The sequence below is a fragment of the Aythya fuligula genome, chromosome 3 (genome assembly GCF_009819795.1).
Source record: "Aythya fuligula isolate bAytFul2 chromosome 3, bAytFul2.pri, whole genome shotgun sequence".
Classification (NCBI taxonomy): domain Eukaryota; kingdom Metazoa; phylum Chordata; class Aves; order Anseriformes; family Anatidae; genus Aythya; species Aythya fuligula.
Window position 1 is genome coordinate 85,652,617 of NC_045561.1, and position 15,697 is coordinate 85,668,313.

At 34.3% G+C, this 15,697-nt stretch overlaps 1 protein-coding gene across 8 annotated transcripts in view; it reads right to left on the reverse strand.

Moving 5' to 3' along the window:
• The window catches only part of MYO6 (myosin VI), a 104,613-nt gene that overhangs the window by 6,016 nt on the left and 82,900 nt on the right, over positions 1-15,697 (reverse strand). For 2 of the 8 annotated variants that reach the window (XM_032184190.1, XM_032184189.1), the window contains exons 25-34: positions 15,112-15,262; positions 13,604-13,812; positions 13,131-13,209; positions 10,364-10,524; positions 8,571-8,600; positions 7,245-7,274; positions 5,915-5,944; positions 5,455-5,493; positions 2,437-2,540; positions 1,405-1,536 (exon numbers count right to left, since the gene is read on the reverse strand). In XM_032184190.1, coding sequence (XP_032040081.1) covers positions 1,405-1,536; positions 2,437-2,540; positions 5,455-5,493; positions 5,915-5,944; positions 7,245-7,274; positions 8,571-8,600; positions 10,364-10,524; positions 13,131-13,209; positions 13,604-13,812; positions 15,112-15,262 — 965 coding nt within the window. The remainder of the gene's footprint in view (positions 1-1,404; positions 1,537-2,436; positions 2,541-5,454; positions 5,494-5,914; positions 5,945-7,244; positions 7,275-8,570; positions 8,601-10,363; positions 10,525-13,130; positions 13,210-13,603; positions 13,813-15,111; positions 15,263-15,697) is intronic. The other 6 variants (XM_032184194.1, XM_032184193.1, XM_032184196.1 and 3 more) reach the window with 4 other exon arrangements.

Genomic DNA, 15,697 nt, shown 5'->3' on the forward strand with positions numbered 1-15,697 from the left:
TTTTTCTAGGAGTCCAGATCTCCCCTGCCCATATATCTGAATGAAAGATGCCTGAAAAACTCAAATTCTCAGGTAATGCTCAAGCAATGCCTAACTCTGTAAATGAATCAATAGAAGGTAGACACCTTTGTATAACAACTGACGCTGAGAAAAAGTAGAGCACCTGGGATCTACTTTTCCCATGTCCCCGGACTGTGCCCTAAGCCCAGGCTAATGGGATGTTGGTGGAAACATCCTGTCCCCATCTGACCTTTCCTCTGCCTCTTCCCATTGCAGCCAGGACCAGAGGACAGGAAGTCTGAATCATTGTATCAGTTTGCTGTGATTCTGTTCATCTGGTAGACTCTTGTTTTATCAGATGATCACTGGACCAAACAAAACCACCACTACCAAATCTATATACCTCCAGAAACTGGGCACCTCATTTTCAGGTTTGGCAGTGGTAACACAGTAACTCCTAACCTTCTCATTGAATTTAAATGTCAGTCACTGATTTTCATTAGTTTTTGAATATTTTTTATTTGGCAATAAGTACCCATCTGTGAAATCAGCTGAATAACTATCTAATATGAAAGCAGACACTCTGCAAAATTTGTAATCCCATAATCAAAAATTGCAGTATCAACACTCATAGAATTCATAAAAGGAAAAAAGTAACCTGAAATATATAAGGCAACTTGAATGAGGAAATGATTAACTCTCTTTAAAAGCATCGGCATCTACATATCTATATCTTAAGAAAGGGTGAAAGCAAGAGAAACCACCCAAGGTTTTTTGTTTTGCCTGGACTCCAAATGTTTTTCCTAGCACCAAAAAACACATACACAGTTCTCCAGACTATTTGTGAGAACTGTTTTGAATCTCTATTCCAGTCTTACTGATAGTTCAGTGCAGACAATTACACCTAACAGTACTCTTGCAATATTTTAACTACAACGGTCAGAACTAGTATGAACTATCTTAAAAATAAAGTCTCAGAAGTCTCAAAATGCAAACCAAGGCTTTATAAATGGAAAACAATCTTTCTTAGTCTTAAGCAGCATAGCAATAAACATTTAATAAAGATGTCTGTAAATGCACTACCAAATCAAGAACCAATTTTAATTTCTAACAAATTTTGGTATGGTATATGAATTGGTATGAGTATGGAAATGTTGTTGGTATATGAGTTGGTATGAAAAAAAAAGTTTTAGGAAGAGCTATTCAATATATCTATTATGAACATATTCTACTTTCTGCAAAATATTCGCCAGTTCCAATCTTTTCAAAATATTTACCTTATTAATATGAAAATTCTCTTGAAAAAGCAATTTCTTCAACATAACAACAAAATTTGTTCTAGAAATGTTTTCTCTGGAATACTTTCATCAAAATTAATATAAATATGAATTTCTCTCTCCTCACCATAGTCTGTGACTGATTTGGGAGCACGTTGTTCTGTTTCTGCATTGCGTTTCTTGTTCTTGGATTTCCAAGCATGATACACCTTTAGCCTTCTATGAAACTCTTCCCTGCAAGCTGCCAGCAGTTCGATATCTGTCTCAAAAATAAGAAAAGAAGGAAGGAGTGAGAAAATCAGAAGGATGATTTATGGTATGTCATTTATATTTATGTTTTTCTGTATTGATAGGTACATCAAGTTGTTACATTAATACATTAAATTAGCAGGAAATTGAAATTTTGTAACCGAGCAGTTCTTTGAAGTTCTTTGAAGAAGGAGTTAAAAATAATGAAGTACTTTCAAAGACAACTAAAAGCTTATATATGTTCTGTTGATTTGGTATTTTGATTTGTTGTTCAGCAGTTGCACAAACCTCTGTTGTAATTCAACAGAACAATTGAACAGAAAGCAAAAATGCTTTTGGGGACCGTGTGCTTGTTTTTAAGGTGCAGACAAAAATCTTTCCCAATGAAACAATGCAAAGTCTTTCCCAATGTCTACAGCTTCTTCAGGAGGGAAGTGGAGGAGCAGGTGCTGATCTCTTCTCTCTGGTGACCAGTGATAGGACCCGAGGGAACAGCATGTAGCTGCATCAGGGAAGAATGGATAGGTTGGGTATTAGGAAAAGGTTCTTCACTGAGAGTGCAGTTGGGCACTGGGACAGGCTCTCCAGGGATACATCTCTCCAAACGTGGCACCGAGCCTGATGGAGTTAATTAAGCTAATTTGACTTAGATATACATGGTTCTTCCACTTTGAGATCCAAATTATTTGTCCACTTTATTAAACATACTTTAATTTTGCTGAATTTCACGATACTAAGAGACTGATTCCCAGGTTTCTTCATTAGACACATAAGAGGATCTGAACTGCATTAAGGATGAACACACGTTAGCACCATGTATTGGACCAACTATTTAGCTGAAACATATTGTTGCAGTCTTGTATATGTGGGCTTGACTTCTTTCTCTCAGAAATAAGAAAATAAAACTTACCACAAGATGTATTGATGGTGTCACGAAGCTCTGCATATTTCCATTTACTCAGATCATACTTCTTATTACCAGCAGCAGCTTTTGTAGCTTGAACTTGAGGACCTCTATAATTGTTCAAAAAATAATATATATTAAAATATATACATATTTCTTAAGGGACAGGTAAGGAATAGGGATTTTTACAACAGGAGGAACAGGTATTACAATCAACACTGCAGCACACTTATCACAACGAAAATGAATAGCAGGACTGAATTCAAAAGCAAAATAACAAATTACTTCAAGATGCTCCCATGATTAAGAAAAAAAATAGGAAAGCATCTTTTAGGTCCAAAATCTTTCTAAACGAATAATCTGATGGGCTGCTTAAAGGTAAAAAGGAATCACCATGGAATATTGAGTGCTTATGTGTGAAGACACATACTCAATGTCTCTGTGTGTACCCCACTCCAGTTTTTTCTTGGTACTAGTCAATATGCAGAACACAAAGAGTGGCCATACACATTTTCAATTCCATTAGAAAAACAGACAAGAAGGGAAAATATTTCTGAAGGGAGAAAAGGAAAATATTTCTGAAGGGAGAAAAGGTTTCTTCTGCTATTTAAAAGATGAACAAAATCTTTTTTTCAACACTAGAGAAAACATTCCATGCTTCTGACAGAAGTCTAATTTGAGAGAAGAAAGCAATCTAACTCTACATTAATTTTATAGTGGCTATCTGAGAACAGCAGTAGCTGGTCTGGAGAGAGGAAAAAAGTCATTATTACAGTAGATAACAAGGAACAAAAATCACTCTTAGAAGTGAAGAACAAAAATCACACTGACCAGTACTAAAAGACCTAACCAGAAACAGTTCTTTTCAAAGGCAAAAGGCTTTTATCATGTAAGTAGTGTGCAATGAAGTCAACAGCACATGAGAAACTATTACTAAAATCTCCAATTTCTTTAACAGTACGAATAAGTTGTTAGATTATATATTTTCCTTTTTTAGTTAAGAAGATATTTTCTATGAAAGTTTTCTCTGTATAGATGCAGCATTTCTGAAAGCAGCGATAAAAATAAATTGCATTTGTTAAATTTGATAGAATAAAAACAATCTGTTTAGCCAAATGTTCTTAATAGCAACGGCACCATCTCTTCCAGTGTAATTAAAACTACAGGATCTTACTGTTTATTGCAGCCTCAGTTTAATTATTCTTCCTCATGTTACTAATTTGAGTAAACACACAGCTTCCAGTTATGGTACATGAGAAGTCTGACTGAAAAATTACCTCTGCCTTTTGATCAGTACTAAGGGAAAGTAACTCTTCATCACCCTCAGCATTATTCATGGTAAGTATAAAATATATATATATATATATCATGAAATGGAGAATTCAATTCAAAATATTCATTTTAACATTGTTATCAATAGAATGCCAGTAGGACATTAAAGGATTGCTACTAAATGTAATTTCCGCTATCTGGTATCTAACCTTGCTGAACTTTTGACAAATCCAGAGGATTTTCCTTATTTAGCAACACTACCTACCACTAAGAGTTCGCTACATAATTTAGAGCAGCAAAATGAGGCCATAAGACCTCTGGTTAAAGTAGTAATCTTTAAGAATGCTAATCCAATTGAACGGCTTAGCTTTTCCATTACAGTGCTACTCTGAGGAGTATCATCCTTGACAGTCACTCTTTACCACTCAATTTGGCAATGCTCTGCATCATAAACAGTATTTTCAGACTTAATAAAAAAACAAACAAACAAACAAACAATACAAACAAACAAAAAAAAAAAACACAACAACAAACCAACCAATAAGGTCTCAAGTTGAAAGTTTCAAGTATATGAATAGTGAAAAAAAAATTGTCAAACACGCATGTAGAAAGAAGTACTGCATTTTAAATTCAAACATAACAACTTCTGATTTTAGTCAAAGTTTTGTGGGTTTTGCATATTAAGACTTGGCCATTGTCATTGGAACTTTGTCAATATACGTAGTATAATCTGGCCATCTAGATTCACAGACTAACAATTATAAGCAGCATTGTTTACTTCTATTTTTAAAATACCTTTGCAAGTAACAAATTTAGGCAACAGGAGTGTTCACAATTATCAACACTGTAACTAGACATCAATCATGTAACACCAGCCATGTTCAGACTACACAGCAGAGTGCTGTATTTTACAAGATTCACTTTTAAAAACTTCAAACAGTTTAACTTCTGATGTGAAACTTCAGACAATGAATGTCAAAATGTTGTCCTTGTCTTCAGGTGACACCCAAACACCTAATCACTCACGGGTATGGAGGACACTATAACCATTTCTTTCAACAGAAAATATATTCTAACATAAACAACTATGAGACTGTTACAGTAGAATTGTATTCAGATCTAACCCTGCTTCTCCCTTATTTCTGCATTGTACACAAAATCTTTCATTATTTCACACAAACAATCTCAGAAGAAAATTTTGTTTACATGCCTTGAGTTGGTTTTTTATATGCTTTTAAACAAAGCAGTTTTCAGAACTTTTTATTTGAATGGAAACAGTGAATGAAAAGTGAAATATATCCTTATTAAACAATCGGTTATATTAACATAAATTATTTAAATTTTGACTTTTTTAAAATTTTAACATAAATTATTTAAATCTTGAATTTTTAGAAATTCTTCTTCCACAGATGTGGAGCCCCACTTTTCATCATAAGAATGGTGAAAAGAGAAGAAACCTCAAATAATGTTATCTATCAAAATTACATAAAATACCAACGTAGAGAAACTGTTCTTACTGGTTTTTATGTAATCAATTAAAATAGCAAAAAAATATTTACTGTAAAATCAGATGATGACTGGTAATGAAAAAGGTGTTGAAAAAGGAAATTTATCTGAAAGAGATCATTTACTTATTTGCTTAGCACTTAAAAAACAAAGCCCCCCCCCCCTGCCGTTTTTTCCCCAACCAATTTCATGAGTGATTTCTTTACAGGAAATGATTGATTCCTTCAATATTGTTGTCTCACCTACCTAGACAATATTTCTGACATTTCATTGGTCATTTGTTCCCTATAAAAAAAATTGGTATGTAAGCATAAAGCAAATACATTAAAATAAAAACAGCCTTTCTAACTGTGATAGTCTCTTGCCAATCAAGTACAAATTAAAGTACAGAAAATAAACAGCTACTGATTTTTTAAAAGTATCCATCCCAATATGTATATCAACATGATTCTTTGTTAAGACTATCATATAAGGCAGTGAAAAATTGATGGTATGTGAAAAATTTTACAGTAATTATAACCATCTTTAAATAGATATTATTAGATATATTAGGATATTAATTTATGAGACATAAGGGTATATTATAAATTGATTTCTCATTTACAGATGGGGTATTAGTAAATAAGAGGATAGAATAAATTTCCTTTGAACTGATTAATATTACATCTTTTCTATTAGAGTACTCAAATAGAAAAAAGTGTCATACTCAGTCATTCGAGGGCTTGTTCCATTGGCTCTGTAAACAGAAGATATTTATGTTAGGTAAACTATTTCCTTAGTTATCTTTCTAATAATCTGAAGCAGGAAAAGGTGGGTCATATTAACATTTCTTCCTCTACAATAATTTGTTATCTCCTTTTTTTTAAACTACAGTTTTAAGAAGTTAAGTTAATTCAGAAAAAAATACAAGTGAAATCTTGAAAACTTTCCTATTTTTCCATTAAAAAATCCTTCCAAATCTAAGATTTAGAGACATGTTACTGATATGTTTTACGCTTGGATAAGCCCATCACAAGAAATAACAACAGTCCTTATTCATTTAGCTTCTCTAGGAACAGGACAGATAGCTTCTTTATGCAAGCAGTTAAAAGACACTGCATCTAAATGCCATAGTGAAGACACACATATATCCCTACAAAAGCGCCAGTATCAAATATGCTACAAATTAGAACTTGGATTGTTCTTACAAGGCTAAGAAGAAATCTCATTTGGGCAGAAAAGTCTCTACTATTTTCTTCTAGATTTAAATCTTATCTTTTTAAGAAAGGATTTACATTGCGGTGTTAATTTGTTCAGACCATTCTGTACTTTCTAATCATTCAGAAGAGTCTTCATTCTCCAACCAGTACGCAGCAGAGAGAAACTTGCAGTTATACCTATCAGGGTGGTCACCATCCATTTCTGGACTTCACAAGGAAAAGACCAGGACCAACTGTGAGCAGCAGGAAACACCGAGTTTCGCTAACATAGGAAAGTTATTGATTTCTCTGATCCCGTCTTGTCTAATCTCTCCCTTCATCCATCTTTGAGGGAAATTTGCCAGGTGACGCTACACGACTTTGGGTTTACCTTCAAAGTACTATATTGCACCAATATACAAACAGGGAAAGCAAGAAGATATCCAGAATACTGTCTGTGAAGCAATTAATTTGGACATTCAATTGAGCATATTAAAATCACATCTGAGCCAATACAATAGCAATTGTATAAAAACTGAGGACAAAAACACAGTAATCAGAGTTGAAGTGTCCAATATGTGTATCAACATGATTCTTTGTTAAGACTATCATATAATCATATAAGGCAGTGAAAAATTGATGGTATGTGAAAAATTTTACAGTAATTATAACCATCTTTAAATAGATATTATTAGATATATTAGGATATTAATTTATGAGACATAAGGGTATATTATAAATTGATTTCTCATTTACAGATGGGGTATTAGTAAATAAGAGGATAGAATAAATTTCCTTTGAACTGATTAATATTACATCTTTTCTATTAGAGTACTCAAATAGAAAAAAGTGTCATACTCAGTCATTCGAGGGCTTGTTCCATTGGCTCTGTAAACAGAAGATATTTATGTTAGGTAAACTATTTCCTTAGTTATCTTTCTAATAATCTGAAGCAGGAAAAGGTGGGTCATATTAACATTTCTTCCTCTACAATAATTTGTTATCTCCTTTTTTTTAAACTACAGTTTTAAGAAGTTAAGTTAATTCAGAAAAAAATACAAGTGAAATCTTGAAAACTTTCCTATTTTTCCATTAAAAAATCCTTCCAAATCTAAGATTTAGAGACATGTTACTGATATGTTTTACGCTTGGATAAGCCCATCACAAGAAATAACAACAGTCCTTATTCATTTAGCTTCTCTAGGAACAGGACAGATAGCTTCTTTATGCAAGCAGTTAAAAGACACTGCATCTAAATGCCATAGTGAAGACACACATATATCCCTACAAAAGCGCCAGTATCAAATATGCTACAAATTAGAACTTGGATTGTTCTTACAAGGCTAAGAAGAAATCTCATTTGGGCAGAAAAGTCTCTACTATTTTCTTCTAGATTTAAATCTTATCTTTTTAAGAAAGGATTTACATTGCGGTGTTAATTTGTTCAGACCATTCTGTACTTTCTAATCATTCAGAAGAGTCTTCATTCTCCAACCAGTACGCAGCAGAGAGAAACTTGCAGTTATACCTATCAGGGTGGTCACCATCCATTTCTGGACTTCACAAGGAAAAGACCAGGACCAACTGTGAGCAGCAGGAAACACCGAGTTTCGCTAACATAGGAAAGTTATTGATTTCTCTGATCCCGTCTTGTCTAATCTCTCCCTTCATCCATCTTTGAGGGAAATTTGCCAGGTGACGCTACACGACTTTGGGTTTACCTTCAAAGTACTATATTGCACCAATATACAAACAGGGAAAGCAAGAAGATATCCAGAATACTGTCTGTGAAGCAATTAATTTGGACATTCAATTGAGCATATTAAAATCACATCTGAGCCAATACAATAGCAATTGTATAAAAACTGAGGACAAAAACACAGTAATCAGAGTTGAAGTGTCCAATATGTGTATCAACATGATTCTTTGTTAAGACTATCATATAATCATATAAGGCAGTGAAAAATTGATGGTATGTGAAAAATTTTACAGTAATTATAACCATCTTTAAATAGATATTATTAGATATATTAGAAAATTTATGAGACATAAGGGTATATTATAAATTGATTTCTCATTTACAGATGGGGTATTAGTAAATAAGAGGATAGAATAAATTTCCTTTGAACTGATTAATATTACATCTTTTCTATTAGAGTACTCAAATAGAAAAAAGTGTCATACTCAGTCATTCGAGGGCTTGTTCCATTGGCTCTGTAAACAGAAGATATTTATGTTAGGTAAACTATTTCCTTAGTTATCTTTCTAATAATCTGAAGCAGGAAAAGGTGGGTCATATTAACATTTCTTCCTCTACAATAATTTGTTATCTCCTTTTTTTTAAACTACAGTTTTAAGAAGTTAAGTTAATTCAGAAAAAAATACAAGTGAAATCTTGAAAACTTTCCTTTTACACAGTAATCGGAGTTGAAGTGTCTATAGATTAATATTGTACATGACAAAAGAAGTTACCTAGCTATGGCACGCAGGCACAGAGCTACTAAAAGTATATGAAATCAGAATAGTAAAGAGAACACATCTGGGAGCTTCAAGTTCCACAGAAACACTTGAGATTTTCCTACACAACCTTCTTTCAACAACAAATATCTAATGAATACTCACATCACTAGGCCAGTGACATGATCATGTCCTATATATAATTTGACCAGTAAGTACTACTTTTATTGGACATTTATGCCAAATTCTCACCATAACATATCCTAATACTGCTGTGTTCTTGATAAAGAAAAAGAAAGCCAATCCTGGTTAATGTACAGATCCTTTAGAAAGTACCCTGACTGGGTACCAAAGCTTTGCTAAGTATTGTCTCTGTCTTGTTCTTATCTGAACTGGGTAATCTGAAATTAGAACTGTTCCTAGTAAAAGAAAGAAAAAAACACCTATTTTTAATGAACTGGTAATTGCTGAGATGTCACTCAAATATATCTTTTTATGTTAGCTCTTTCGGAGAACTACATAGAAAGTATCTTTAAGATGTGCTTTCTAGGGAAGAAACAAACCCACACAGAAAATACACCAACTATGTGAACATTCACTGGCTATAAAATTTCTTTAGAGGAGAAGAGAGCTCCTGCTTTGCAGGCAGTGTGGATCTGTACAGCAAAAGCAGGCACTTCTACAAAACAAAAAATTCAAAGAAAACAAAAGTTTAAGACATTTGATTTTCAAACCCATCTGTGTTAAATACATTAATTCTGTGGCAATGAATGTACGGACTCCGATGCAAGTTACAAGTGAAGCAAAAAACCTTCTCTTATCTCTACTTCTGCTCTTTTATACCCATCCCAGTATAGCACAATACCATGGCAACTTCCTAGCGACAGAATACAGTCTACCTGCACTTTGTTACTCCCTCCCTGCCCAAGGTTAAGCAATCACATGGTAGGACTTATATTACAAGAACAACATCTCGGTGCTTTCCCAAGTTCTTCCTAAGGTTCTTTCCCAAGTTCTTCCTTCTGCCAACCAAAGCAATAAGCCTTTGGTGGCTATCCAAGTTTGTGTACACTTACGGTACTGGCCCCACATAATTCATTCTAAAAAAAAATTACCAGTCAGGACACAGAAAGAACTTATTTCTGCCTTCAAAAAGAGGTCTTCTTTTTCAAACAAAACAAAGCAAAATAAAATACACGAATTCATAATATACTATTGGAACCATAAAGTATATAAAAAAGGGTACATTTTATTACTACTTACCACTGAAGAAATTCCATTCCCTACTTTAAGCCAGTGATGATAAAAATCATAACTTAAAATGATTGCCATCCTTGCCAGAACTCAGACAAGAGAACTGCAGTCATATTCATAAACACCTACTAAATTACTGATGTAGCAAGACATAAAATGAAGATACTATTTAATTAATAGAAAAATACATAAAACAAACAAGAGTTTAGTTTTCACAAAGGGGTGAGAGAAACAAAAGAGAGAAATTTAAGCTTTTAAGTCCGTACCTGGACAATCCTACATCAAGCTTTGTCTCTTCAGTGCTGAGTTCTGCTCCAGTCTGGGCAATTCTCATTGCAAGTTCACGATCGCGACGTTCCTGTTCAAGAACTGCCTGGTGCTGGGTTTCTTCTTCTCGTTCTCTAGCTAGCTGAGCCTCAATTTCAGCCTGTATCATAAAAATATGTGTAAAAAAATGCATTTAGCTTTAATCTACAAAAAAAAAAATAGTACATAAGCAAAAACTAGCAAAAAATACACAAATATATTTATAGCTTTTTAAAATCTATTTTATTATGAAATATAGACTTAAAGTTTGTCTAACTTCATTAAAACTCTGATGACACAGAGCAATATGATTATTCTCCACAACACTAACACAATACTCCCCTGATATTCTGCACTTAGCATTACAAGATTTTACAAAAGGCACTGCTTTGTACTTAGCTTTGTTGTGTATTTTGAAAGGGGATGAAGATGAACACTGAAATCTTCTGTGAACCTGATCTGGGTTTGAATTTAAATACATTTCAAAATTTCTACTTACCGCAACGGAAAAATAATCCAAATATAATGCCTCTGCAGAACAAAGCTGCAATTCCAGCTTACCATCATTATTTAACAACGAGACTTGCAAACATAGTAAGTAAAATGCGACCATTCAGTTCAAACTTCTGAAAGTCATACATGCAGACTCTTAGCAGTACCCTTCTTGGTGTCCAAAAGCCAACACTGGAGACAAAGTCACTTCCCACTCATCATCATGAATTTGCACCAGAGTGCAACACCAGAGTGCAACACCAGTGACTTTTCCCTGTGAATACCATTGCAGATTATCTGACAGGGACCACCGCCAGAAAAATAGATAACAAATAATTAACTACATAGAAGAAAAAAGTGCCCTACTGGATTACGTATCTTGCCTTGTATCCAAATGCAGCAAGTGTTTTTAAGTGAAAGTGTAAATTACATTCTGCACTGCAGATGTTCACATCCCCGAAACACAAATAAATACTATCTCTAGAGTTGCTCTCTAGAGTCCTGGCAGACTACATTTTAAAACCTTCTGGCAAGCGTCCAGTTCACTTCCTGAGTGGACACTATTTAATATATTTAAACTGTCCCTGAATGGAAACTTTTCCTACCAGCTTCTCCCAGAACACTAGGCACACCTGCAATGGTGGTCTCCAAGCAATGATTCAGAGACTAGTCAAAGAGCAGCTTACTCTTTTTACATTTAACTTCTGTAAGCCAGAATTGCTTACTACTCTAGTACAAGTGATAGACAACAACACTGGAAAGATCCATTTTTCATCAGTTAGGCTCTAATCTTGGCATTAGTGTCAGGTGCTTGCTTATCATTAAAAATGGTGAGGTGATAGAAAAGGGCATGCAGAAACAATGAGGAAAATCAGTGTTAGACTAACTCTAAGGATAACAAAATATAGAAAAGGAGAAAAAATCTGTTTCTGATTAATCACAGAGGGGACTTTACAAGTCTGTAATCAGAGACAGACAAGCACGTTGCCTTGTGCTTATGGCAACAGCCCCTAAAGGGAAGCTTATTCTTTCTGAGACTCCTCTCTACCCAGGTCACACAGAGAATCTCCGAGAAAACAGGAAAACAAGATCTGGGTCCTGACGCAATTCAGGGAGCTCATGGTGGAATCAGTAAGAAGCGTCAGAAATCAAGGCAGATGGAGAAGGAGCAGAGTTTGAACTGCATGTATTCTACACAGTTGTAGTTAACAGGGGTACTTGTAGCCTCTCAATATTACCAATATTCTGAAAATGTTTACAACGAAGCTGATACTTGACATGGCCTGAGTCTGCATATGACTTTTCCAGAAAAAAAAAAAAAAAAAGTGCCCCAAACTTGCCCCTTCTTCTTGTACTTTCTCTGGATAACACTGAGAAGAGTCTGCTTCTGTCTTGTCTGCTTTACACTTCCCCAAGCAGGTACTTCTACACACAGCGAAGTGTATAATTATTTTTTATTATTATTAAGTGTATATTTATGCCAGGGGTACAGACCAAACAATAGGCCTCCAGCTAGACACTGAGCTGCTAATCACAGCCCTTTGAGCCCAGCAGTCCCCACCACTTTTTCAAGCTACCTCACTGTCCATTTATCTAGCTCATCTGTCATCTGTTTGTCTAGGAAGATGCTTATGAGAACAGTGTTGAAAGCATTGCTAAAACTGTTATAAGTCCTGAAGGCTAGTCTTATTAATAAAAGCAAAGAATCACTGTTACTTTTCTGCTTACTTTTTTTTTTTTTTTTTTTTTATTTTCTTCATTATTAAAACTGCAAGAAGCTAAAAAAAATCTGGCATCTCATTCTGCTCTCTATTCCCATTCAGTTACAAACACTATCAGAAGAATTTTTAGAAATATTAATACTTTTTAATATTACCTTTTTTGGTCCTTTCTGTCTTTTGTCTCAGATAAAATATACATTCTTAATCCAAAAATCTCTGCAGCTTCTGCTGCCAGCAGAAGCTTCGTTATGCCTCTCATTCACATGCACATTCCTTCCTACCTGAAAACTCAGATTACCTTATGCATCTTTTCCTCCTTTTGTAGCTGTAATTCAATAAGAGCAGTAATTCTAGACAGATGATATTAAGTGTGCCTAATGTAATACTGCTGTATAATTTTAAGACTCATTTATAAGCCATTAGACACCATGGAGGTCCTACACCGTGAAAAATATTTTAAAAACAACAAAAACAAAACAAACAACAACAACAAGAAACACAGCTAAAACATTACCTGAATACGCTTTTCTTCCTCTTCCCTCTTTTTCCTTTCTTCCTCTTCCTGTTTTCTCTTTGCCTCAATCTCAGATTTCCTATTACAAAAGAGGAAGAGGAAATGAAAATTTTTAGTTATTGCAAAGTTATTGCAAAGCAAGCGAACAAGAGATATGAAATCAGGCTCCATAAAACTAAGTGGTAATCCAAGAGTCTGTACAGTCCTCATGACAAGGTCCTGTATGTAAAGTCAAGGGCCTTTCTAAATCCATTTTTATTGCCAGCTGAATCATAAAATATCTTTCATCGCCTCTTCTGATTACATCTAAATTAGAAATTGTCATCAGGGAAAAAGAAGTATTTTAACAGTGGATAGCACACTGCAAGTACAATCCAAGTGACTCTCTTTAAGCACTTATTAAAAGTAACCTCATTAAAGTGCCTTCCCTATTTTCTTCTCATTCTAAAACCAGCAACTTGTCTGACACTCACAGACGCCTTTCTTCTTCTTCCTTCCTTCGGCGCTGCTCTTCCTCTTCACGTCTTTTTCGTTCTTTTTCCATTTCCTCTTGGATGCGTCGTAGCCTCTCTGCTTCCTCTTCTTGCTGTTTCTTCTTTTGCAGCGCACTCAGAAGCTGCTCTGAGCTTCTAACTAGAGCATCATATTCTTTCATGATCTGTTCTCTAGTCATCATTGTGGTCTGCAAAATGATATAACAAGAGGGGTTAATATTCCTTTACACTTGTAATTCACTTTTAAAAAATGTATATTTGAAAAATCTATTTGAGAGCTGAAAGCACTGAGTGCTGTAATTAAATTCTACTTATATTAAATTACACTCCAGAATTGGGGAGCTTGAACTTGCCTTCCTTCCTTCCTATAATCCTCTGGATCTTTTATTCTCCTCTCTCTTATATAACTGTAGGAAGTAGTCTCCATTTTATCACTGAAACTAGACATGATTTTCCTTTAAAACATGCCTTCAATTCTGAAGCTCCACAGTTATGCAACAGAAATTAATGCTTACCATCCTAAGATGAAAACTGAGAGCCAACTAGGTGCATTTTGTGTCATGTTCTTAGCTCCTATAGTGGTTATTTACAGCTGTGCCTTTTATGCCACCACACAATCTTATATGTCTGAATATGGAGCACATTGTAAGTAACAGATTAAAAAAGGCATCAGTAGCAAATAATGTGTTAAAAGAAAAAATAATGCAATTGCCTTCACTACGTGTTTTCAAATTTCGTTGATAGCGATGATTTAATTAATTTGAATTTTACAATTTACAATGAGGTATACCACTAAAACTGTGACATGGGGTGTCTCCTAACCTTTTATAAGGATGTATCATGATGAGAATCAAGTTGTATAATTTTTATTAGGAAAAAAAATAAGTATAGGTTGACAGGCTAACTCTATTACTTCTCCAACAGTGATTTTAAACAACAAAATCTTAATACAGGACATTTAGAAGGCTATTAACATGGTATGAAACACAGAACTCAACATTTTTTTCCTAACACTGATAAATTCTGGTGAATTTTCATTTTGTCTGTGTGCTTTCCTTGTAAGAGACTAAGAACTATAAGCCTTGATACAAGTTCAACAACTGATTTCCCTTCATGACCAGGTCTTAAAAAAACCTTCATAACTGGAATATCAATCTCCTCATTCTGTGATAAATGCTTGTAAGTTTCAGCCCTGATTAATAATAAAAGCAACAAGCAACTGACTAGCAACACCCATCTCACAAGATCAAGACACATTTTTGCTTTAAACTCTCTAGTGCCGATTTTGAAACACAGATAATAATTCCAAAATCCAGATTTACTTCAGCTACATTCACAAATAATTTTGAACAGGATGTAAGTGGTGTCTCTGAAAAATGAGACTTCTATATTTAAATGTTTTCCTATAAAAAAGAAAATACTTTGACCTTCTACTTTAGATTAAGGCTTTAAAAGATTCCAGTAGAAAGAAACTGTTTCTCTCATACCTTAATTTTGTTCATTGAAGCATCAATAGAATATTCCAGCTCCTTGATCTGCTTGCTTGTTTCTGCTTTTCCCTCCTTCAGAGCACTTACTACTTCATTGAACTTATCAAGTCTCTTTTTCAGTGTACGCACCTTTATCAGACCATCAATGCTGTGAATTTAAGACATTTTATTTGAGATGTTTTTAGAAGGTGACATATTTAAAACTATAGCTACCATTCACATTACAGAGGTAGACAGGGGAGACAAACTATGCTCTCAGAAAAATCTCACAATCTTTTTGAAATTCAAAAATTATCAACATGAACTAATTGAACAGCCTTTTACTAACAACCACTGTTAATACCAATCATCAGTGACCAGGTCTCTGAGCATATGGTGACTTAAAATGGATAAATGGATTTTTATTTTGATAATCAATGCTTTTGTCTCAGTAACAAATCATTAGAATCACCACCACCCGAAGATTTTGACCAGAGTGATAAATTTGAGATGTGACATTGAAAGATCAATCACAGGTCTGAATCAGGTAAAACTTAACTATACAATATGGAATCCGATCATTAGACCCCACAGGAAAAAAAAA